Genomic DNA, 24,216 nt, shown 5'->3' on the forward strand with positions numbered 1-24,216 from the left:
TATTTATAGATTATATATACAATAAAAAACCAACAATTAAGAAAAAATAAATCCAAATAGAAATATAACCAAACATTCAAATAAGGATAAATCAAACTAAACAACCAAGTTGCAAAGATAGTCACTTCAAAAAACACATGTTTAAAAAACCAAACGTAAAAGATCCAAATGTAATAAAAATACTTAAGATGTCAAACCAAACCGAATAAATTTCAAACCAAAGTTTAACCGTTCACTTAGCATCCTTCTCCAACTTAGGAGTTAAAATAGTTGCACCATCACATGCTTCATTTGTCTTCCCAATCTCTTCAGAAGCCTTTGGCTTAACCTTAGTGACACACATGCTAGGTTGATCGTCAACTTCAAAAACTTTAACCAACTTTCTCTTAAGTTTATCGTCAGAAGACGTTGAAATTCCTTTTTGCTCATTTGCCACATCCTCACCATCAACATTTGAATTTGGAGGCTGGTTATCCCCAATATCTGAAATCTGTTATTAAAAAAGAAATCAACATCACAAATTCATGTCACAAATGTTAAGTATTACCTATATATATAAGTTTGAACTATCATATTTAAAAAACATATATGCCTTAACGGAAACCGAATCGGATGATTGGAATTCTGACTTAGATGCTCCCAATGAAACAGAACTAAAATCGGTTTGCTGAAAATTATAAGGGTAACCAAAATTTGTGTTAATGGAAATAACATTAACTATAAAATGAATCATGAATTAAATAATTACCAAACGACTATGCTGCCTTTTCTGCAATTCAGTGAGAATATTAGTGTCATCAGTAAGCTTGTTTATACCATAATACTCTACACTGTTTCTGAAATTGAACTCTGCCACATCGACTTTAAAAGCAAATTTCTTTTCTAAAAGACAATCCAACTCAGGAGGGAATCCACCATTTTCAACCTCATTCTATAAAAATATAATTGACAAATATTCTTAGTAATTCAAATTGTGAACAATTATATATAATAATAATAAAATATAGTAATTGAAAATAAACCTGCTTTTGAGAATCAATCAATTCAGCTGCAGTTTTGTTGAACAACATCTTAGCATCTCTATCGAAGAGAGTCAACGACACAACACGAGTCGAATCTTGAACCCTTATCTTTATCTTGAATCTATATAATTTTTAAAATAGGCTATAGCAAGCAAAACAGAATATTGAATATTTTGTAAATAAAAATTTGCATTTGTTTTCTCTAAGTACCTAGGTGTGACACACTGCATCTTTCTGTTTTGCATTCATATTCAGTTACCCCTTCACCAATATTTTCCATGAGTTTACGGCTACAAGTATTACATCCAATGTAATACCACTCTGTATCTGGACATATGGCCTTAATTGTACCAAGGATAATTATATTCTTAGGCTGCAAATAAGTCAAAAACAAGTTATGCAATATAATCGTTTAAATAGTTAATTTAATAATTAACTTACAAATATAATGGTACAAATATCACAAATGTTAAACAAATCTGTAGCTTTCAAAAACTCATCATCAACAGAAGAGAGCATCTTGACTGGAATCGGTTTACGAATAGCGACATCATTGCCAATCAGCAAATCAAACAAACTACATATTTCAAAATTTAGACATTTAATAATAATTAAAAGGGCTAAAATATAAATAACAAAAACTAATGTAGTAAACAGAATAAAGAAAATAAAGAAAACAAAATAATATACCGGTTTTTGTATTCTTCTATCTCAAATAAATAGTCGTTAATGAACAAACGGCTAACATTAGATCCAAAAGAATTGGACACATAGACTTTCTCTACAAAAAATGAATATTAATGAGTGATTAGTTAGATTAACGTGATATGCTTATATTTCAATTAACTTGAAAACAGTAAACATAATTACCTTTACCATCAGAACCAGTGTAATACTTAACCCTACCAAACTGGAGAACAATAACGGCATGTGGTTCATCAAAATGATCAACGACATATTTAGAGAGCTCGGATGCATAATGATCCCATAGCGTGAGATAGACACAATTTCCACTAAAAAAATAAGTGTTCAAAATCAAGATAAAGTCAATTAACAAAATTTTTTAAATAAAATATATAAAAATAGTGGTACCTTAAATCACATAACTCCATTGTACGCTTGTTTTTGTCTTTGACGTTTGAAACATTCGTCTTGAAGATATGAACCATATGACCAATTATATCTAAAATAAATAAATTAAGTAAAACATCAACTAGAAATCTAAGGATAAATTGAATAAATAATTTCTTTGAATACTAATAGTATTTTACCAATTGTGGACTTCAAAGAAATTTCCTTCTTGATTACGGATTCAAATGAAATCATCTTAAATCCAAACATGCGACCTTCAAACTCCTGACATGGATTAACATGAGTGTTTGGTCCAAACACTAATTTGTTGGGACAATCAATAATTCTGTAGTTTGATCCATTAAAACCAACGCTCGGATTAATTATAGTCAGAGTTGAGCTTTCCTTGAGGAATCTTTTGAATCGGTAGATATCCTGTTTGTAAACTATGGCTTGGATACGATTCTCGTGTCATTAAAGAAATAAGAATTTATTCAATGATAAAAATTGTAGAAAGTCGAACATATATACAGATTAATAAATACACACTTACCTCTTCATCCATTAAAACCATCTCGATCAAAAAATCCTCGTTCACATTTTTGTTATCTTTTATGCTCCAAAGCCTCAGAACTCTAACTTTAAGAGTTGATGTTGATGTTTTGAGAACATCAATCTAATTCAGCATGGTAAAGTTCTGAGCTTCCATTGTCATATGCTTTAAATGAAAATATAAAACAGTTAAATAAAGTGGCCGAAAACTAAACACAATTATGAAAAATGTTAAAGCTTACATGGCAGAAAATAAGAAACTGGCTATGATTATGAAAAATGAATATGTGTTTAGATATTATATAGTAGAATGTAGAGAATTTTAATTTTGTTAAACGTATTATGTATAGAAAGTTTCTTAAAATAAAATCGAATATAATCAACTGGTTTATTATAAATATAATATCCAAAAATAACCTATTGTTTATGAAAATATACAGGTTTTTGAAATAAATTTGAATATAATCATCCGGGCAATTTTATTGTAAATTAAAATTTCAAAAAATAACATAGTGTTTCCGAATATATAACGTTTCTTAAAATAAGTTTGAATATAATCAACCGATTTCTTGTATTTATTTTAAAATTAAAATTTCTTAAAATTAAAATGGAAGCTTCGACATATTAGAATTTCTTAAAATTAAAATTTCTTAAAATAAGTTTTAATATAATCAACCGATTTCTAAAAAAAACAACATTAATTATTGAATTATTTCTTTAAATATAGTAATTTTAATCAAAACTTTAAATATTGTGAGTAATAATTTGAATTTGAAGTTGAAATTGAAGTCAGAACGTAAACTAATCATGGAATCAGTTAGGTAAATTAGTTTTTTTTAATAAATCATAGAATAAATTATATTTGGAACATGAATGTTATAATTTAATATGAAATTTAAATTAAATAGTAATTTAATAGTAAATTGGCCTGAAAAAAATCAAAAACCGAACGGAAATTGGTCGAAAATAAAAACATAAATTACAAAGTGGCCGGAAAACAATTAAGAGTTTATATTAAATTATAATATTGCCCGGAAATTATAATATAACAGTTTGGCCGGATAAAAGTCAATTATGAAAAAATTAAAAAAATGGCCGGAGAATATCATTAAACATAAAATTACGTTTATAACAGTATGGCCGGAAAGAAGTCAATTATGATCATCTCGAACTATAAATAACAGTTATAAAATTCATGGCTATATTCATCGGATGTTATTATAATAATTAAGTATCTCAAGGTGAAAAAATCGTCTGTTAATTACCTTTATTATGTTGACCGGAGAATGGATATGTTATACGAATCATCAATTGCGAGAAAAAAACCTCATCGCATCTCGTATGACAAACGATGATTTGAACGGAATCGAAACGATTGTAGACCTTTCCACAGATGGAATTGAAGTATAACATGGTCAATAATTGAGAAGTCGGAATATGACGGCCGGGACTTTAGTAGAATAGTAGCGGCGGATTAGGTTTGGTATGTTCGTATAGAGAGTAGCGAGAAAAAATATTGGTTGGATTGTTTGTGGGTTATGGAAAATGGACCGTTTTTTTTTTTTTTTTTGGTTTTGTGGTTCACTTGACACATGGCAGCATAATAGAGAATCTTAGAATGGAAATATGGTGACATGGAATCATAGACACTCTAGTAGAAGGACATGTGGCAACATTGTATTAATTTAATAGATTAGTAAGATTATCTATTTATTTACTGTAAAATGGATATGCAATTTATTTGAAGATTTACATATTTTCTTGTTTTATTGATAACTAGTAATCAATAGTGAAAGTGCTAATTATAATATTAGTTTTAAAAAAATTGGATTTATTTTTCATATATGTTTTTCTTTCAGAAGTATAATCATATCTTAATTCTTTGACAGGCGCAACGACATGAAACCTTTAGGTATGAAAATAGTGAGACATAGGAACTTGAGATAGTAAACGCCTAAATGGCCAATTATGAATATAATAAATAAACACTAAGGCAGAATATGTCTGTAAAGGATCAATGAGTTGGGTAACTTTATCGGATGCCCCAATTGAAAATATATAGTGTGCTAGTTAAGTGACACAAGGTTTAACCCTATGACCCCCCTCCTACATCACAATTAAAGTTAACATCAAAGGTAACAACATATTCAAATGTGGGTTCGAATAAGCTTTAGTTTATAATGGTGAGAGAGATTGTATTTATAGTGCCCGCATGTCTTTAAGCGATAATGATTAGTAGTATTATATTGTGTATCGAACGGTTTTATTGAATACAAGTTGATCATGTAACATCTACTTTGATTGTATACATTATATGTACAATTGTGGTAACCACGATTATGTGTGGTACACTACTGGTACATGAAGGCACTTAAATACACGATTACTAATGGAAAGCCCATGTTTTATCTTGAGGGGTAAATGTTACCTTTCATTTTCATTTATGTGTCGCTCTTGATAAAAACCTTGATTCGTTTGTAGAGGTGAGTTATGCCTTCCGATATGTTGGTGCCATTTATGCCTTCTGATTGTTGATTTGAGATTGGGCAATACGTAAATTGTTCAAAATTGGTCATTGTTTTAGTTTTGCTAATGAATTTCTATTGTGGATTTGAGATTGGGCAATACGTAAATTGTTCAAAATTAGTCATTGTTTTTATTTTGCCAATGAATTCTAAAATTTGCCAACTGATTAACCAGTAGACTTTCGAATTGTACCAAGTTTTAATTTATAGTTCTAAGCGAAAAATTGAACGTGAAACTCTTCATAAAAAAGTATACTTTGCTGTGTTGTAGACATTTTATAATTTAAGAAGACACAAGAAAGATAAAATAAACACTTGGATAATAAACATACGTGTTTTGACATAATTCAAAACATGACCATTTTATTGATAACAAAACCCACATCATGTATAACTGTGTAAGTACATTAACAAAGTTATACCTACACAAATTAGTAGCCAAACATCCATAACTTGTCATACAAGCAAATTAAAGCTTCCACTCTATACATTTACATCTTTTAGATATTAAAGCATCTCGAACCGTGAAATCAAATAGATTACTGTTTGATTTGGTTTCAGTTTTGGAAAATTCCTAAAATAGACCTATTTTGGGGAAAAGTTTCAAAAATGTCCCCCAAATTTTAAAATTTCAAAACGTCTCATCTAACTCATCTTCGACGATGCGCTAGGAAGTCTAATGTATCTTTGACGATGTGTTTGTACAAATTTTAAAATTTCAAAACGTCTCATCTAACTCATCTCCGACGACGCGCTAGGAAGTCTAACGTATCTTTGACGATGTGTTTGTAAAACACATCGTCAAAGATACGTTAGACTTCCTAGCGCGTCGTCGGAGATGAGTTAGACTTCCTAACACATCGGCAAAGATGCGTTAAACTTCTTAACGCATCGTCAACGACGTGTTAGCCTCTTGTTTGTTATTATTAATATTATATTAATACAACTATTTATACTTATATTTGTTTTTATAACTTTTAATATATAAAGTTTTATATTATTTTGAATATATCGATAAAACATGCTTACTTTTATCTACGAATAAACATAAATTTACTTAAACCCGAGTCATGTCAAATTAATATCAAAGTATTCAATAAAATTTGACCCGCACACTTTTAAATAAAATTTATGCCAACATATAGATTAAAATAAGCATTTTTTATCGGTGTATTCGAAATGATATAAAACTCCATATATTAAAAGTTATTAAAACACATAAATAAGTAGAATTAGTTATATTAATATAATATTAAAAATACAAACAAGAGGCCAACATATCTTTGACTATGCGTTAGGAAATCTAACTCATCTTCGACGATGCGTTAGGAACTCTAACGCATATTTGACGACGTGTTTACGCATCTTTGACGATGTGTTTTACAAACGCGTTGTCAAAGATGCGTTAGACTTCCTAACCCATCGTCGAAGATGAGTTAAAGGAGGACATTTTTGGAATTCTAAAATTTGGGGGACATTTTTAGAATATCTTCCTAAAATAGGTCTATTTTGGGAATTTTCCCTTCAAATATTCAATGATTTGATTTTAGATTAAAAATCATCATCATAACATTATTATTTTTTTTAAAACGACGTATTTATTATATTTAGGCTACCACACCCCTTAAATTTGGAGAATCTCGTTGCCCTATTCTGGCCAGACTATGTTGTCTTAACATGATCCACACTGGCTTTCAGGGTTCGGCTTCAACATTCCCCGGGGAAACCATATCGTCGATTTCCACTTGATAGTCGTTGTGTCACCACAAGAGCAGAACTCTTTGGCGTAACACACGGTGGGACGAAAACCCTGGTGGGCTCGGGGTTTAGACCGACAACCTTTGCACAAGGACTAGCTCAATTCCTTCGTGGTCAATATCCACCCAAATGGTTCGAACTAACAACCTTTTCGCAATGCCTAGCTCAAATCCTTCGTGGTCAATATCCACCCAAAGTGATACAAGTGAGATTTGAACTTGAATCTTCGTTAAAAAAAAAATCCAAACCTCATACCATTAGGCCGCAAGTTAAATGATTCATACAAACATCAATAATGGTTAGCTTGAGTGGGGAATGTTCATGTGTATTTTAATATTAACATGAAAACGTAAGAACCAATACAAATTTATTAAATAATGAGAACATAAGAAACAATATTAACTACAATAATAATCTACATAAACAATTATTTATAATAACAAAGAAAAAAACCTAAAAATTACAACAAATTAATCAAAATTAAGAATAAAATAATAACAGCAAATACTTATAACAACAAATAAAAAAATCTAATAATAACAACAAATTAATCAAAATTAAGAATAAAATAATAACAGCAAATACTTACAACAACAAATAAAAAAAATCTAATAATAACAACAAAATATAAATCAGCAAATACTTTAACGTCTCATAATTGAAATTTAAAAAATACGAACAAAAAATAACAGTAAACACCAATGTTTTAAAAACAGGTTTTTATTCTAACCGGACTAGGCTAAAAAATGGTACAACCGGTTGAACTACTTTGTACCGGGAGGTTCAACCGGGTTGAATAGTTTACCTTGTATTTTCATTTAAATGCAACTTTCATTCAAAAAATAACCCAAAAGCATATGATTTTATTAAAAAAATATAATCTAAAAATTATTCTGTAATAAAAAATAATACAAATCACTTGATTTTCAAAAAAATAAGCCAAAAGTTTACTCATTTCAATGTTAATCGCTAGCTTAAATTAAGTTTTAGAAAATATAGACCGCATATCAAAAATCTCTTGGACTAAAACCGGTTTACTGGTATAAACCGGTATTTTAGAAAAAAACCGCCGGTTTGATGTTCTAGTAAACCGTCCAAAAATACCGGCCTAGTATGCGAAATCCGGTATTACCGGTTCAACCGGCCGGTACGAACCAGTTTTTAAAACACTGATAAACACTTATAAAAATAATCCTAAGAATAACAACATATTGGTTATTACTGTTTGAATGTTAAAAATAAAATGTATATTATCATGTTTCTAGTTTGAGTTTAGGAATAAAAATAAACCAATAATAAACTTTTGAGGTTATTATTAAAAAATCAAGACAAACCTACCCAGTATCCAACCCTATTCTAGAAGTTAAAACCCATTTTTTTAATCTTTTAAAAAAGCAACATCAGCGAGTAGTTTGACTTTCTTCTTTTAAAAAAAGCAAAAAAATCTATTAAACAACACAGCCGTTCAATCTTCTCTCTCTCTCTCTCTCTCCTCTTTTTCCGATCACCAAATTTCCGGCATGGCCGCCACATCTGAGAACGGCACCAGTGACATTTCCACCGTCGTAGACGATGACGTCAGCTTCGGATTCCAACGCCCAGAGATGTACACTGAGAATCTCTCCGGATCCGTCAACCCCTACGGCCGTCACCTTTTCCTCTGCTACAAGTCTCACAACGACTGGCCTGCTCGTGTTGAGTCGTCCGACTCGGATCCCCTTCCGAAGCGACTTGCTGGAGCTATTAAGGACCGGAAGAACGATATCGCTGTTAAGGTCTGTTTAATTAGCGAGTTTATGATTATGAAAGTGTTGTTGATGTGGCTTTTTGTAGACTCTGTTGACGATCTGTGAGAGCCGTGATTGTACTGGTTTATCGGATGGTGATGTGTTGATTTTTCCCGATCTGATTAAGTACAGGTATTCTCACTTTTGCTAGGGTTTTCAAATTATTATGTATGTGTTTTTTATTGTTACCGTTTGATTTGATTTGATTTACGAGCTGTTTTTTACTCTAGTTTTAAAGCGAAATGATACTCGATGTTATGTGCGGATCGTCACGAGTATTTTACCTAATATGTTTAGTTCGTATGTAACGGTTCTGATATAGAGAATTAGAGATACTATAGTTAGAATATAATTTGTTCTTTGAGTTTGAAATTTAGTTGTCATTTGTTTGTGGTTACAAATAAATTAAATTAAAAACCGATCATCAAATAAGCTTTAAAAAGGAAAATCGTACTACACTTTACACCTCAACAGTGTATAGGTCGTGTATAGCAAGCTAAGCAAGTCTGGTTTATTGAACTCAAGGACACGTGAGGTGGCTCAGGGTACACTAAACCTCTGCTAAGTCCTACCTAATAAAATTAATTTGTTTATTCTAAATATTATAAAGTGAATAAGTTATTAAATGACTAAATAAATTAAAATACAATAAACAAAGAAACGAACGAAAACAGAATTTTAGGTTTTAACACAGATGGTGATGATGAAATATGCAGAAGTGTAATCAGATATTAATGATAAAATCCGTGAATGTTACTAGCATTAATAGCTTTTCTAACGGATTTAGTTACCATATTTTACCGTATTTCTTCTTACGATAACTAGGGATATCATTGTAGTATAATCTTGTACAGCATCACCAAACTGCGCTTCGGCATGTGATCATTTCATTGTTTGGTTTTGTTAATTAAAGGGGCTTGGAAGAATCAAACGTTGATAGTTTTGTGGAGGATGTGCTTGTGAGTGGCAAACCTTGGTCTTTAGGAACAGAGGAAACAGTGACTGGTTCGTATGTGTTTGTGTGTGCTCACAACAGTCGAGATAAAAGGTGTGGTGTTTGTGGACCGGTTTTGATTGAGAAGTTCAGTGAGGAGATTGGAGTGAGAGGATTGAAGGATGAGGTTTTCGTGAGTGCTTGTTCACATGTTGGGGGCCACAAGTATGCTGGGAATCTGATTATATATAGCAAGGTTCAGGATGGGAAAGTTTCTGGACACTGGTAAGATGACTTGTTACCATATTAATAGTATTATGTGATCTCTTATCTTCTCTAATATTATGCGTTATTCGTATATTGTAGGTATGGTTATGTTACTCCAAATGATGTGGCTGAATTGCTTGACCAACATATCAAGAAGGGTGAGGTCATTGAAAGGATTTGGAGGTACCGTTATTTATTCCTTTTAATCATTATGTATAACCCAAATCGACTCGTTTTGCATTATTGTTTAACAATTAAATCACCATGATGAAACTTGATTCAATCAACTGCAGGGGTGAAATGGGTGTTCCCCCTGTTGAGAAAGCCGACAAGGTTGTTGAACCGCCACTTGTGAATGGAAATGATGTGAAGGAAAACACAAAAGACGAGAAGGAAAACACTGGAGGCTGTTGTCAAGGTGCTAATGGATTTTCATGCTGCAGAGATGATAATTCAGGTGCAAAGAAGTCATCTTTCAAGTTTGACTTCTTCACAAGAAAATGGGAGCAACACGAAGTTTTTACAACTGCTGCTGTGGTTGGAGCAGTGGCAACTGTGGCCGTGGCGTATAGCCTTTATAAAAGGTCACGGTGAGTTTTGCTCTCATGGTAACTCGGGTCCGTTTTACTTGGCCTTTTTTACGGGTATTATTACAAACTTAAAACAAAGTGTTTCACATGGCAAGGATATTGTCAAGTATCATTATCACTATATATGAACCTACTTAGATTTTGAAGGTATACGAACATAGTATTCGGTATATTGCCCTGTTTGTAAGGGTAGAAATTAGTATGACTATGGTATTTTGATGATCTTATTGGTTAGTTTTTGTTCTGAACCTCTTGGTACCATGTTAGTATGCTACAAGTGAGATGAATAAGTGGTACTTAGGTGATCTAAGGGGGTTTACAGGATGTTGATGCATGTTATTAATATGACCTTGTACTTTCTATGCTAGTGTTGTGTTTTTCTTTACATGTTTTTGTCTTATTTTTAGTTCATTTAAAAAAAATTAGTGCTGAGTTCATTTTAATATGGATTTATACATGTGAAATTCTTGTGATGGTTCTTGGTTATGCTCAAGTGTTAATACTGAGCTGCAATCATCTTCAGTTATTCACTAAGTTCGGATCGAGCTGGGTTTGAGCCAATAATAATACGAGTGCAGCCTTGTTGATTTGGTATTTTTAGTTGAAACAGAAATTGAGTTCATATTTGGCTCACCTCCACAGTCTAAAAATATCGTCTTAAAATACCAATATATAAGATGAATTTATTTCGGTCAACGAGTGAGTTACTCTGAGCTAAAATCAGCTTGAGTTCTTATGCGAGAATGAATTATTTCAGGTTAAGTCAGATTAGGCTTTTGGAAAAGTGTAGAGGTGAACAAATAGGTTCTAGGCTCAAACCGCTTTGGTTTTGGTCAAAGATGATTAAATTGGGTTTTGTGACTTTATCCAATCTTGTTTGGGTTGAACTCGGTTTTCTAAGAGGAAAGGACTGGGTCTGATTTTAACCGGTTTGATTTGGGTTTTAGTTTTAGAAAGAATAGTACTACAAACCAATTTCAACCACAGTTTGGTTTGGGTCCAAACTGATTTAATAATCACGTTTGCTTAAGCCACTGAGTCAAGAGCTAAATAGTCCTTGAAGCTGGATTTCAGGAAAGCTGGGAGTCCCATGTTATTGACAAACTAACTTCTGACTGTAATTTTAATTTAAAAATATAATATGTTATTTTACTAATTTAATTGCTATAAAGGAAAATGTATAATTGGAGAATTGGATTTGTAAGGGTTTTGGAGATAACTTAATTTAGGCCCATTCCAGTGGGCTCAAGCCACTACCAGTAGGCCATTAGAATTTTGACAAGTCTTCACTTCTAATAGGAGTTATTAATGGTTATGATAAGCTATAAGAGTGACAAAACTGATGTGGCGTCATAGCGGGGCATTAAGGACGGGCGATAAACAAGAAAATGGTAACGGGGCTTTAACAAAGAAATGATGGGGCCTAAATGCTTTAACAAGGAAATGATGAGGTTTTAACATGGTAACGGGGTTTAAGCCACAACGTGAGGTTAAAGAGATGCCTTAGTTAAAGCCGAATTGCCTAAGTGGTAATGACATGGTTTAATAGTCAGAGTGTCACCACTCAAACTGCATGGCTCAGGAAGACAACATATGGCACAACGCCACTCCTTCGCATCATAATGGTCTCTTTGTGCTATTTCTTATTCTCTCCCGTGGAGTTTTTTTATAGCAAATAATTACGATCAGACCAAACCAATAAAACGAAATTTTGCTATAACCGGAACTTATAACCACATTTAATTTGATTCCATACTGTTTGTCCGTATCGGGCTTTACAATTTGCGAGAGTTTTGCACATTCTTGTGATTGTTTACTTCTAGTAATTGTCGAATTGATTCTAGCATTTGTTATGTTACGTGACGAGGTGGTAGTGGGTTGGGTTAATCCGTCAACACTTCTTTTATCATTAGTTTTTAAAAAGAGAAACTAAAACAAATCAGATATAACTTGACTTGATCACATATACAACAGTTAGTAACTTAATGTTCATATTTACAATAAAAACAGAGGATTAAACCTCTGTTTCCATAAGAAGATTCACATATTAAGCCTAGCAATCATCTGTTCCACCATTCCAACCTCAATCCTCCTCATTTCACCTCTATCAATCTCACCCATAACCTCTTCCAAAACCACATTCTTTGACCTCTCACTCCTGTAACCACTTGAACAATCCCTCAAAAGCCGAAGCAACGACTTGGCACTCGTTTTAGCCCTTCTAGTCCCATCAATGCTAACTTGCAACAACCCCGGGATCGCCCCTTCTCTTAATATCATCCCTCTGTACACCTCTCTACTACTTTCACACATCATCAACAATATCCCAACCGCATACTCTTTACACTGCTTTGAACCTTCCTCTACCGTCTCCACAAGCGCCCGAATCCCAAATGTGGTCGATGCAATCTCTCGCAAGGCAACTTCCGACGCAGAAACTATGTTTTTGAGTAAACCTATCGATCTTTCGACTAGTTTTGATGATTTTTCGCACTCGTTTATGAGGTGGATTAAGGAAGATGATGTGCATGGTAAAAGGACAGTGGGGATGTATGGTGATAGGTTATGGAGAGTGACTATTATGTCAAGTTTTACTTGAGTGCTATTGTTTTCAACAAGTGTTTCAATGAGGGTTTCAATGGTGCCACATGCAGCCATTGGTGATTTGTTTGCTGAGCATGATGATAAGATTAGAAGTGCTGCGATTGCATGATCAATTAATGGATGGATTTGCGATCGAGTTAGGTTTAGAAGTAGAGGAATCGCTCCTGATTTCGCAATCCTGATCTTGTTTCTGTAAATTAAACACAGAAAGAATTAGGTTGATGATAAGGCCATTGCTATACAAACACCACTAATGTGTTATTCAAACACTATTTACGCGTAATGGGTCACTTGGGTCGGTTTTGGGTTTAAACCGAACAAAAAAACAAAAAAAACAAAATTAGATGTTTGGGTTTTTGAAAACTGTTTTGTTTTGGTTTTGGTTTTGGTTTTTCGATTTTCGGTATTCACAATAGGTTTGGTTAGTTATCTTTTTTCAAATTTATCATATGGGCTTAAAAATTTTAAGAAAAAAATGCCTTAAAATATGAATTTGTGCTTAAAATTTTGATTCTTAATTTTTTTTTATTAATTTATTATTAACATTTGAATCTAAATATTTTTCATTGAATCATTTATTAATTTCTTATAAACTAATATTTTTTTTTGGTTGATGTAAAACAGAAACGAAAATTGGTCTTTTAAAGAAAAGTAGTAAAATCAAACTGTTGGTTTCTTGTTGGGTTTTGTATTTTAGATACCTTACGTCAGGTTATATTTCGGTTATTTCAATTTCATGCACACCCTTAGGCGTACGATGCAACAGGAAGGCCATACAATCCGTATTATATCATACGGCTACTATAATTAAACGAATAAAAATATTATACCGTATGATAGATACTACAATCAAGCCAATGTACACTTTTGGAAGGTGTAACATAGTAGACATTGTAATAATAATCAAACCGGAAAGAGAGATAGATAATAAACGAATCGAACCTTTCGCTTCCATAGCCAAGACTAAGGAGAGCAACAATGGCAAATTCTAAGGATTTAACATCTCGTTGAGCATGAAGCACGGACACAAGCGCAGGAATGGCTCCATTTTCAGCCAGTTTTTGTCTCTGCTTATTCGTGAGATGAGGAACGGCCTCTGCAGCAGCTGCTTTCGATTCATGATCGCCGAACAAAAGCGCTTCCATGACTTGAACATCGGCCATCATAGAATATATCTAGTAAGTTTCCAATGAGAAATGAAGCAATAGTTATAATTAAGTTTGGATTGAATATTTGGTAGTTGATATTGCAAGTAGATTGATTGATGCTCAGAGAGAGTAAATTTGGATGAGAAGCAAAGGCTACTATTCGCTAGGGAGGGACCATTATATTATAAGCTGCTGCTGCTGCTGCTTTTTTCCGGTGAGTTGGGGATTGGGATCCTTTATAACTTTCCTTATATAGAACAAATATTTATTTATATATATAATCAAACCATGTGACATGTGTATAATCTAATCTTTCTTCACTTGCCTATATCTTTGAAATATTTAACTAACTATGGGAATACGAGAAACGACCTAACACTATAACCGAGATCATTTAAAGTTAAAAGAGTACGTCTACTTTATTGCCTTGTTTCAGAGCTCCATTACATGTTTGTAGCAAAAAAACGAGAGTTATTTCCACAAGTAATGTATACAATATTTTCTTGCTTAATATATATATCATGGTTCACAATTTTTTCTTGAATTTATATTGTCCTACATAATAATGTGGTCGCGGTTTACTCAACAACGTATCGAAAAAATGTTACGATTGACATACGTGTATGTAAGGAAAGAGTTGTCATTGGAAATTTGGACTGATTCATATGGTATGGAGCTTATTTTAAATAGTTATGTTACTAAGACCTTGCACTCTCAATTGTTAGTTTTATTTATGTATAATATAAGTTTTCGCTAACCTCTACTTCGGACTCTAGTTTGTATGTTTTGTGATTTAGGTTTATAATATTTATATTTGTATTTTCATTAGGGGGACGGAGTGGGTGAGAGATGCTCACTTCGGGATGAAATTTCATCTCAGCACCACAAGGAGGGGAGTGGTTCCCACACTTCGGCCCAATTCTTCCTCTTTCTTGGCAGTTTTCATCCCGATCGGGTTGGCTATGCCGATCATCCCAAGCCTCTCTCTTCAAATTTGCCTAAGTCAATCATCCCGAGCCTTCATCTTTCACCCACCGCCTTTATCATATAGGTTGTTATATGAGCTCAACCTAACTGCAAATTAGATCGTCCTCCAAAGTAGTTTTCGAATGCAATATTTATATCTTTTTTTATGTTAAATGCTCCTGTAATATTGACATTAATTATACCGAATTATGTGATAATATTACACATACTAAAGCACAATCCTGTCAAACATAAATAAAATAACTGAGAAAATAAAAATATAACGTATTGAACTCTTTTTTAAGATAAATATTGATATAACCTGATAGTTAGATTAAGTCCTAGAAGTCAAGCTAAGAGTAAAATATCCAAGTGCAATCTAAACAGCTTAAAATAGCATAGACTCTATCAAACAACCATTAAAATAGTGTAGCATTAGGCCACACACACATATACGGATATATTATAGTTATATATGGACACACATTCAGATACAAGGATTTTGGAGCACATGAGAATCTATCCAAACACTCATTATTCCCGGTGTGATCTCTGACCATTTTACATGGCTCCTAAATTCAAGGCAGCCTCTCTTTAATATACGACTTTTCTCTTGTTACATGTTGCTAATACCAGCATTCAGTATTTCTGAATACCGTTGGCTGACTTGAGTAACTCATGTTTTTTAACGGTTTTAGTGAAATCGGTTGCCGGAGAACTTTAAACGGCTTACCATTCGTATACAACACACCTTACTCGAGTTTGAATTCTGAAACAGTAGTGTTCTTTATTAATGGCATACACTTGTTGGAATCTAACCAAGAACCACCCCCCCCACACACACACACAAGGAGGTCCCCGCAAAATTCTTGCCTCACACTTTACCCAGCTAGCTTTTGCCAACCGAGTCAAAGATCATTGACGTAACTCTATGTTGTTATACTTAATTATCCAAAAGTATACAAAACTGACAAGTTTGATCCTAATACAAACGCTATTTCTTAAAACCAAAACCATGGATGTGTTTGTTATTACTTGGAAAATCCAAAATAAAAACCTAACCAAAGTACCAAAATCGTATGCATACCTAATATATACCTGACACGTGTCACAATTATATGAATTTAAGATTTTTTTTATGTTTCTTTATTTGCATCCATTCGTATTTATAATAAAATAATAATATATAAAACACAACATATTAAATAAATATGATAAGTTATGTATGATATATGACATTATCATCATTATTGTACCGAGTAAATCCTACTAATAACAAAAATATGATAAAGTCTGACTTCTAATATTGTAAATTATAACTTAGTTATATATATAATTCCATTCACATGTTCTCTCAAAAAATATAGTTTTATAATTCATAAATCTTTATTAATTATTAACAATTTAGTAATTTTTTTATTCAACCTGTGTAATATACATGTTTTTAAACTAGTTAGATAATAAAAGAAAACGTTTAAATGATATAAGGGGGACGGGGCATCCCATGGTAAGCTTCGAACCCATGTGGTAACACCGCCGCTACCTATATACCCATGCATGACTTCAAACCCATGTGGTAAACCTTTGCCACATAAATCCATACCATCTTGATCTTCCTTTTAACCTCTAACAACCATATTAAAAACAAAAATTTCTAATGTACTTGTTCGTAGGTCTTGCCAACGATTTTGTGGGTACTTAAAGATAGAAATGATTTGACAGTGCATGAATGATTGGTACATGGGTAGTACCCATAAATGTCCCTTTCTCTCATAACGTTGTTGATCAGTTCTTCATGTAAGTAATAAATAACATGAATAAAAAATAAACCTATGAACCTGTTACAGCAGAGAGAGTAGTAACCGCAACAAAGAAGGATGTAGATGACATGGTTGTCAGCTTGGTCGAGTTCCCCTTTAGGATGTATAGTTAAGGATGATGTTAGGGTTCTTGAGAGGAACTCGGTTTAGGAGAGAGGAGGCACACAATATTGTTATGTATGTGTGATTAGGTTATGATGTTAATATTTATCTCTCTTTATATACACTCAAGGGGAAACCCTTTATTAGTTATTTATAGGTAATATGGCCCATCAACAATTACCAAACTAATATATAATAAGGTATAGTTAATATTTTGATCTATTATAATATAAATGATTATAATGGCCATATATAAATATATATATATAATTATAAATTTAATCTTACATTCTCCCACTTGACCGAGTAATCATTTATTATGAGTATTAGATAAACTTGATCAGGAGTTAACACTCAGTTTAGCTTTAAACTTCAACTGGAGCAGATAAATACAGTCATTGAATTGAACATCAGCTCAAGACCCTCATTAATCATACTGCAGTCCTTATTTAAAACCTAAGTAGTTATGATCAAAATTTTCAAGTAAGCTCTTCAGAACGTTCGATTTGTATATTAATTCGTCTATATGTCATTATGATTGCTGAACATATTAAGAGACGTACAATATCAAAACAAATGAGGAATTTTAATAGTTAATCATTCATAGAATGATATGCAGTTGCGCATAGTCATCAGTAACCCGTCATTATTATAAGCGCTTTCATAATATTTATGGGTGAGACTTTTAGTTATCGGATCCATAAGCATATCATGAATGTATTCGATACAAAAATTTAGATTCCTCAATTTTTTCATAAACGAATAATTAGTTTCATATCGAAATTTAATGCAGCACCTGTCACAGCCATCGACCCCTATACCCTGGGAAGGAAGCCGTGAACATTGATTGGTGGTATCGGTGTTTATTAAATTATTTTGCAGCGGAATATTTCATCAGAACCGTAGTTAGGAAAAATGATCAGAGTTATAAAAACACCATGTTTATTATTATGATAAACCGGGAATTTAATCCCTTTTGATACAAACATAAGTTTTATATGGGTAAACCCTAATTTACAAAACACGTTTCTTTATTCTGGTGACAAGCCACTTATTTAAGCTGGAAGCCCGCATGCATCATTCCTTTGTCTCTAACAATTCACCTGAAACATGTTTAAAATATTTGATCAGCAAGAAATAATGGTGAGTACATTGTAAATGACACATTTTACAGTTACAACATTAAGATGTTTTTACACCTGCCTACTTACAAATTACCGAAAGGTACTTGTCACTCGACCGTATCTATGACTGTGGTCATATTACTCATTGGCTAACACTTGTCCAATAAGTAACGTGTAATAGCCTAGTAGGCAAGTCTTGTAAACAAAACCCCACAATACCAGTAGTAACCATCCCGTAAGTCTACAGAGACTTAATCACTGTAATGTATTTAAAATACTTTAAAAATATATTTGAAAAGATTTAGACCATCTGTCATGAGCTTTATAGGTTTAAAAATCATTATGACAGTATCGGGAAAACAGTTGTCTCACGTAAATGTGAGTTGTATAAAAACTCGAATGTCTCACCTTGCAAGTTTACAATTTAAAGAAAGCCTCTTGGTATTAAGCACCTAGGATAATGTAGTATTCCTAGATTAGTATAAACCCAATAATCATAACGATAATCACGAGAGTAGAAACTTTACACGATGGCACAATGTCTTACCTTAATAGGCAGAGCTTACGGATTCGTGTATATTTCTTTCGATCGGATAGGGTATCGTTACGACTCGGTATTATACTCTTAATATGTGTTAATATATGTGTGTGAAATTTCAGAGAGAAAGAAGAAATTTTGAGCAAGGAAATGAAGTCCCGTTGCCAACCTATTTATAGCTGATTTTGGACCCCGTCGCGGTACGCGATGGCCATAAATAGAAAGGCGTCGCGTATCGCGAAGAATCTCATAGCTAAGTCGAGTCAGCCCTAGGCCTGCTACGTGGCACGCCACGTGTTCTCTGCGTAACCTCCACGTCGCGGTACGCGATAGGTAGCTATATCAGCTTATCGCGTATCGCTACGCCGCCATATATTTGGATAAGGTTACATGTCATCGCGGTACGTGATGAGGCTAACCCAAACCTGTCGCGTATCGCGATGGGAGACAAAAATACCAAGACGGCCCTTAAGCGGCTCGAGGCGATGCGAGCGTGCGAAATGCGCCATCAAAGCGTCACATTGCGCCCATCGCACTTCGCCCGATCCCAGGCCCGTGCCCGTGCGCGTGCGCGTTTGGGTGCGTCACACCCTCCGCTAGTACCACTGGGTGTGATATGTCTTATAAGAACATTAACATATGAATTTCCTTTCTTATAAAGAGCTCACTAGTTTTGTAATCTAGCGATGTGGAACAAGAAACTTACTTTCCTATTTATACTAAGGTGGAAGCCTCTCCTTTACTTTCCTCCACCAATGTGGGATGGAATTTTGCTTCTTTTATTTCCTTACTTTTTCATTTTATTTATTTTGTGGTTTGTTATAGTCTCCCCTCCTTATTTTGAATCTCGTCCTCGAGATTTGGTTGGAATAAGTGTGGGTACTTCCGTTTTATTTCGGATTCCAATTCCCAAGTATATTCTGGTCCACGTTTTGAATCCCACTTCACTTTGACCAGAACTATTCTTTTATGCTTGAGATTCTTGATCTTTCTATCTTCAATTTGCAAGGGTTTCTCAACGAATTTCAACTTTTCATTTACCTTTATATCTTGAAGGGGTACTTCTAGTGTTTTATCAGCTAAACATTTCCTTAAGTTACTTACATGAAATACATCATGTATACCTAACATTTCCTCTGGTAATGCTAGCTGATAAGCTACTGGTCCAATTCGTTTGATAATTTGGAATGGTCCAACAAATCGTGGACTTAACTTTCCTCTTTTACCAAATCGGATTACTCCTTTCCATGGAGATACTTTCAGTAGCACCCTGTCTCCAACTTGAAATTCCAATGGTTTGCGTCGATGATCTGCATAACATTTCTGACGATCTCGTGCGGTCTTTAATCTCTCCTTAACTTGATTTATCTTGTCAGTACTTTCTTGTATAATTTCAGGACCTGATAGTTGTTTTCCTCCTATTTCTGCCCAACACACTGGAGTTCTGCACATTCGTCCATAAAGGGCTTCAAATGGGGCATCATTAATACTTGTATGATAACTGTTATTATAGGGGAATTCTATTAGTGGTAAATGGTCATCCCAATTTCCACCAAAATCTATTACACATGCTCTTAGCATATCTTCCAATGTTTGTATGGTCCTTTCACTTTGACCATCGGTATGTGGATGGTATGCTGTGCTCAAGTTTAATTTTGTTCCCATAGCTACTTGGAAACTTTTCCAAAAGTGAGAAGTAAAACGGTTGTCCCGATTCGATACAATGGATAATGGAACTCCATGTAATGAGAAAACTTTGTCTACATATAGCTTAGCTAATTATTTCATTTTGAAAGCTTCCTTCTTTTGTATAAAATGAGCTGATTTTGTTAATCTATCCACAATTAACCAAATTGTGTCATTAACTCTTCTTGTGGTAGGTAATTTGGTAACAAAATCCATTGTTAGAAATTCCCATTTCCATTCTGGCATTTCTAATTGTTGAAGTAATCCTGATGGCTTTTGATGTTCTGCTTTGACTTGTGAACAAGTTAAGCATTTTGAAACATAATTAGTTTTGTCCTTTTTCATTCATATCCACCAATAGATTTTCTTCAAGTATTTATACATTTTATCTCTTCCAGGATGCATTGTGTATTTGGATTTATGGGATTCTTTGAGAATCTTTTCTCTTAATCCTCCTATGATTGGTATCCAAATCTTGTTCCCCATTCGGAGAATTTCATCATTTCCTTTGACAAGTAGATCAATGGTACTATTTCTTTTCTCATCAGCAATATTATTTGCTTCTATTGCTTGTTTCTGAGCATTCTTTACTTCATCAATTAAATTGATTTGAAGTTCTAACCTTAAGGCTCACACTCTTTTAGGTTTCTCATGCTCTTTTCTGCTTAATGCATCGGCTACTATATTAGTCTTGCCTTCACGATATTGGATTTCACAATTATAGTCGCTAAGAATTTCCATCTAGCGTTTTTGCCTCATGTTAAGCTCCTTTTGCCCAAAAATATATCTTAAACTTTTATGATCTGTGAATACAGTAAACTTACTACCATATAGATAGTGTCTCCAGATCTTGAAGGCAAAAATTATTGCTCCCAATTCTAAATCATGTGTTGTATAATTCTCTTCATGCTTCTTTAATTGTCTAGATGCGTAAGCAATGACTTTTTCACGTTGCATTAATACACATCCAAATCCTGATTTAGAAGCATCACAACAGACTGTAAAATCTTCAGTTCCTTCTGGTAGTGCAAGTATTGAGGCATTTGTTAACTTTTGCTTCAAAGTTATGAAAGCTTCTTCTTGCTTAGGTCCCCATTCAAACTTGACATTCTTACACGTTAACTTGGTTAATGGAACTGCTATTCGGGAAAATTTTGAATGAAGCGCCTATAATATCCTGCTAATCCTAAGAAACTTCGAATTTCTGTAGGAGTTTTAGGAATTTCCCAATTAGTAATAGCTTCTATTTTGGAAGGGTCCACGTGAATACCTTCATGGTTAATCAAGTGTCCTAGAAACTGTACTTCTTGTAACCAAAATTCACATTTTGAGAATTTAGCATAAAGCTTTTCTTTTCTCAATAGTGTCAGAAGTGTATGAAGATGTTTGACATGATCTTCACTGGTTTTGGAATAAATAAGTATATCATCTATGAAAATGATTACAAATTAATCCAAATAGGGTTTACATATTCAATTCATCATATCCATAAATGCAGCTGGTGCATTGGTTAAACCAAATGGAAACTCATAATGATCATATCTTGTCCTAAAAGCTGTTTTAGAAATATTTTCTTCTTGCACTTTTAATTGGTGGTATCCTGAGCGTAAATCAATTTTAGAGAAATATCGAGCGCATTGGAATTGATCGAACAAATCATCAATTCTCGGTAAAGGATACCGATTCTTAATTGTGACTTTATTCAATTCTCTATAATCGATACACATACGCATTGACCCATCTTTCTTTTTGACAAACAATACTGGTGCTCCCCAGGGTGATGAGCTAGGTCGTATAAAACCTTTTTCTAGCAATTCATCTAATTGCTTCTTTAATTCCAACATCTCTGTTGGCACTAATCTATATGGTGTTTTAGCAACTGGTGCTACTCCTGGTATTATATGGATTCTGAATTCAACTTCACGATCAGGTGGTTGTCCAGGTAAATCTTTTGGAAAGACGTCAGAATATTCCGATACTACCGGAATTTCTTTTAGCTCTTTTCCTTTGGCGCTAATGATTACATAAATCATATATGCTACGCCTTGTTTTCTTCGATAGCTTGCCACTTTCATTACTGATATGAACTTTCTAGGCTTGAGCATCTTATCTCCTTGAATTGTAATAATTTTTCCTGTTGGCGTACGGATTTCAATAAAATTTGTGTTACATAGGATTCGAGCATGATTGGCTGCTAACCAGTCCATTCCTAATATAAAATCGAATCCAGCTAGATTCATTGGGAGTAAATTTGCTTTAAACTGGTTGCCTAATAAATCTATGTTTTCTTCTTGAAGTACTTCATGAATACGAATGGAATTTCCATCTGCCATTTCTACTGTACAAACTTGATGAAGTTTGCTTAATGGCTGATTTAAGGCTTGGCAAAACTTTGTGTTTATAAAACTTTGATTTGCTCCGGAATTAAACAATACTTTGGCGTAAACGTTATTGATAAGGAACGTACCCGCAATGACGTCTGGAACCATTGTCGCTTCTTGTGCAGTAAGCTGAAAAGCTCGTGCATTCTTCTTAGGCCCATCTGTGTTCTTTGCTTTATTGTCAGGCACCTTTATCAATTTTGGACAATCTGGACGGATGTGGCCAGGTTCTCCACAGTTATAGCAAACACGACTTTCTTTTCTCCTACATTCTTTATCCGTATGCCCAGCCATTTTGCAAATATTGCAATACTTAGTTTTCTTAAAAGCGCATCTCCCTGAATGCCTTTTTCTGCAAATTTTACAGAAAGGATGAGCATAAGATTGTCCTTTTCCTTTCTTCCGAAATTCTTGGGTAATCTTCTAGGCTGGATCTTTCTTTTTATTTTCTTCCTGGGTTCGGACTAACCCGTTTGTCATGGTATTAGCTAGCACAACTGTTTCTTCAATAGTCTGAGGTCTAGCTGACTTTACCAGATCGCGGATTTCACTTACTAATCCCCAAATATAACGAGAAATTAGTACTGATTCTGGCGAAGCCAAAGCCGGTACCATTCTTGCATATTCGAAGAACTTTGTCGTATACTCACGACACTTCACACCTTCCATCTTGTGGTTTAAGAACATAGTAGCAATCTTTTCTCTTTCATGAGGAGGACAAAATTTCTTTTCTACTATTTCTTTAAATTCTTCCCAAGTCATAGTATAGACTATGTGACTTCCCTTTGACTGGAGGACCGTATTTCACCATTCCATTGCTTCATTAATGAAGAGATTAGAAGCGTATAATATTTTATCTTCTTCAGCACATTTACTGATTCTTATTATGGCTTCTGTCTTCTCTAACCAGCGTAGTGCTGAAGTAGGTCCTTCATTTCCAGAGAATTCGGTTGGTTTACAGGCTAAGAAATTCTTGTAAGTACAACCGTGAACTTTTGACTTTTTGGGTAATGGGTTGCTATTTCCTCCATTCACGCTATGACTAGCCTCATTGTTAGACTTGCGTTTATTACTCTCGGTCTTATGCCTAATTATAGAAATGGGTTGCTTAATAGCATCAGCAATTAAAGGAATTGCTTCAGTGATTTTCAGAGCTATCATATTTTCAATGGCATTCATATTCAGACGATTTTCTTGATTATGAATTTCATGATTATGCTCATTCTCGTGATTGTGCTCGTGATTATGCTCATTCTCGGGATTGTGCTCGTTTTCGTGATTATGCTCATTTTCACGATTGTGCTCATTCGACATCTAAATTACATGTAAGAAGAAATTATT

The 24,216-nt window shown here is 33.6% G+C and overlaps 3 protein-coding genes across 3 annotated transcripts; 1 reads left to right on the forward strand and 2 right to left on the reverse strand.

The window, feature by feature from the left end:
• The first annotated feature begins 8,388 nt into the window (after window positions 1-8,388).
• On the forward strand, window positions 8,389-10,816 carry LOC143594056 (altered inheritance of mitochondria protein 32-like). The gene is made up of 5 exons (XM_077073470.1): window positions 8,389-8,703; window positions 8,762-8,847; window positions 9,629-9,934; window positions 10,016-10,099; window positions 10,210-10,816. The coding sequence occupies exons 1-5, from the start codon at window positions 8,449-8,451 to the stop codon at window positions 10,508-10,510; spliced, it is 1,032 nt and encodes a 343-aa protein (XP_076929585.1). The 5' UTR covers window positions 8,389-8,448; the 3' UTR covers window positions 10,511-10,816.
• A 1,108-nt stretch (window positions 10,817-11,924) lies between these two features.
• LOC143594050 (U-box domain-containing protein 45-like) lies at window positions 11,925-14,345 on the reverse strand. Its single transcript, XM_077073466.1, has 2 exons — window positions 14,053-14,345; window positions 11,925-13,300 (listed from the first exon to the last, which is right to left on the reverse strand). The coding sequence occupies exons 1-2, from the start codon at window positions 14,274-14,276 to the stop codon at window positions 12,547-12,549; spliced, it is 978 nt and encodes a 325-aa protein (XP_076929581.1). The 5' UTR covers window positions 14,277-14,345; the 3' UTR covers window positions 11,925-12,546.
• A 1,108-nt stretch (window positions 14,346-15,453) lies between these two features.
• On the reverse strand, window positions 15,454-23,169 carry LOC143594059 (uncharacterized). Its single transcript, XM_077073473.1, has 2 exons — window positions 22,694-23,169; window positions 15,454-15,466 (listed from the first exon to the last, which is right to left on the reverse strand). Exons 1-2 carry the CDS (start codon window positions 23,167-23,169, stop codon window positions 15,454-15,456), a joined length of 489 nt encoding a protein of 162 aa, XP_076929588.1.
• Between the last annotated feature and the right edge of the window lie 1,047 nt (window positions 23,170-24,216).

Source organism: Bidens hawaiensis, unplaced genomic scaffold (genome assembly GCF_021521415.1).
Source record: "Bidens hawaiensis isolate Kalapana, Puna unplaced genomic scaffold, B.hawaiensis_p1.1 tig00043024_1, whole genome shotgun sequence".
In the NCBI taxonomy this organism is placed as follows: Eukaryota; Viridiplantae; Streptophyta; class Magnoliopsida; order Asterales; family Asteraceae; genus Bidens; species Bidens hawaiensis.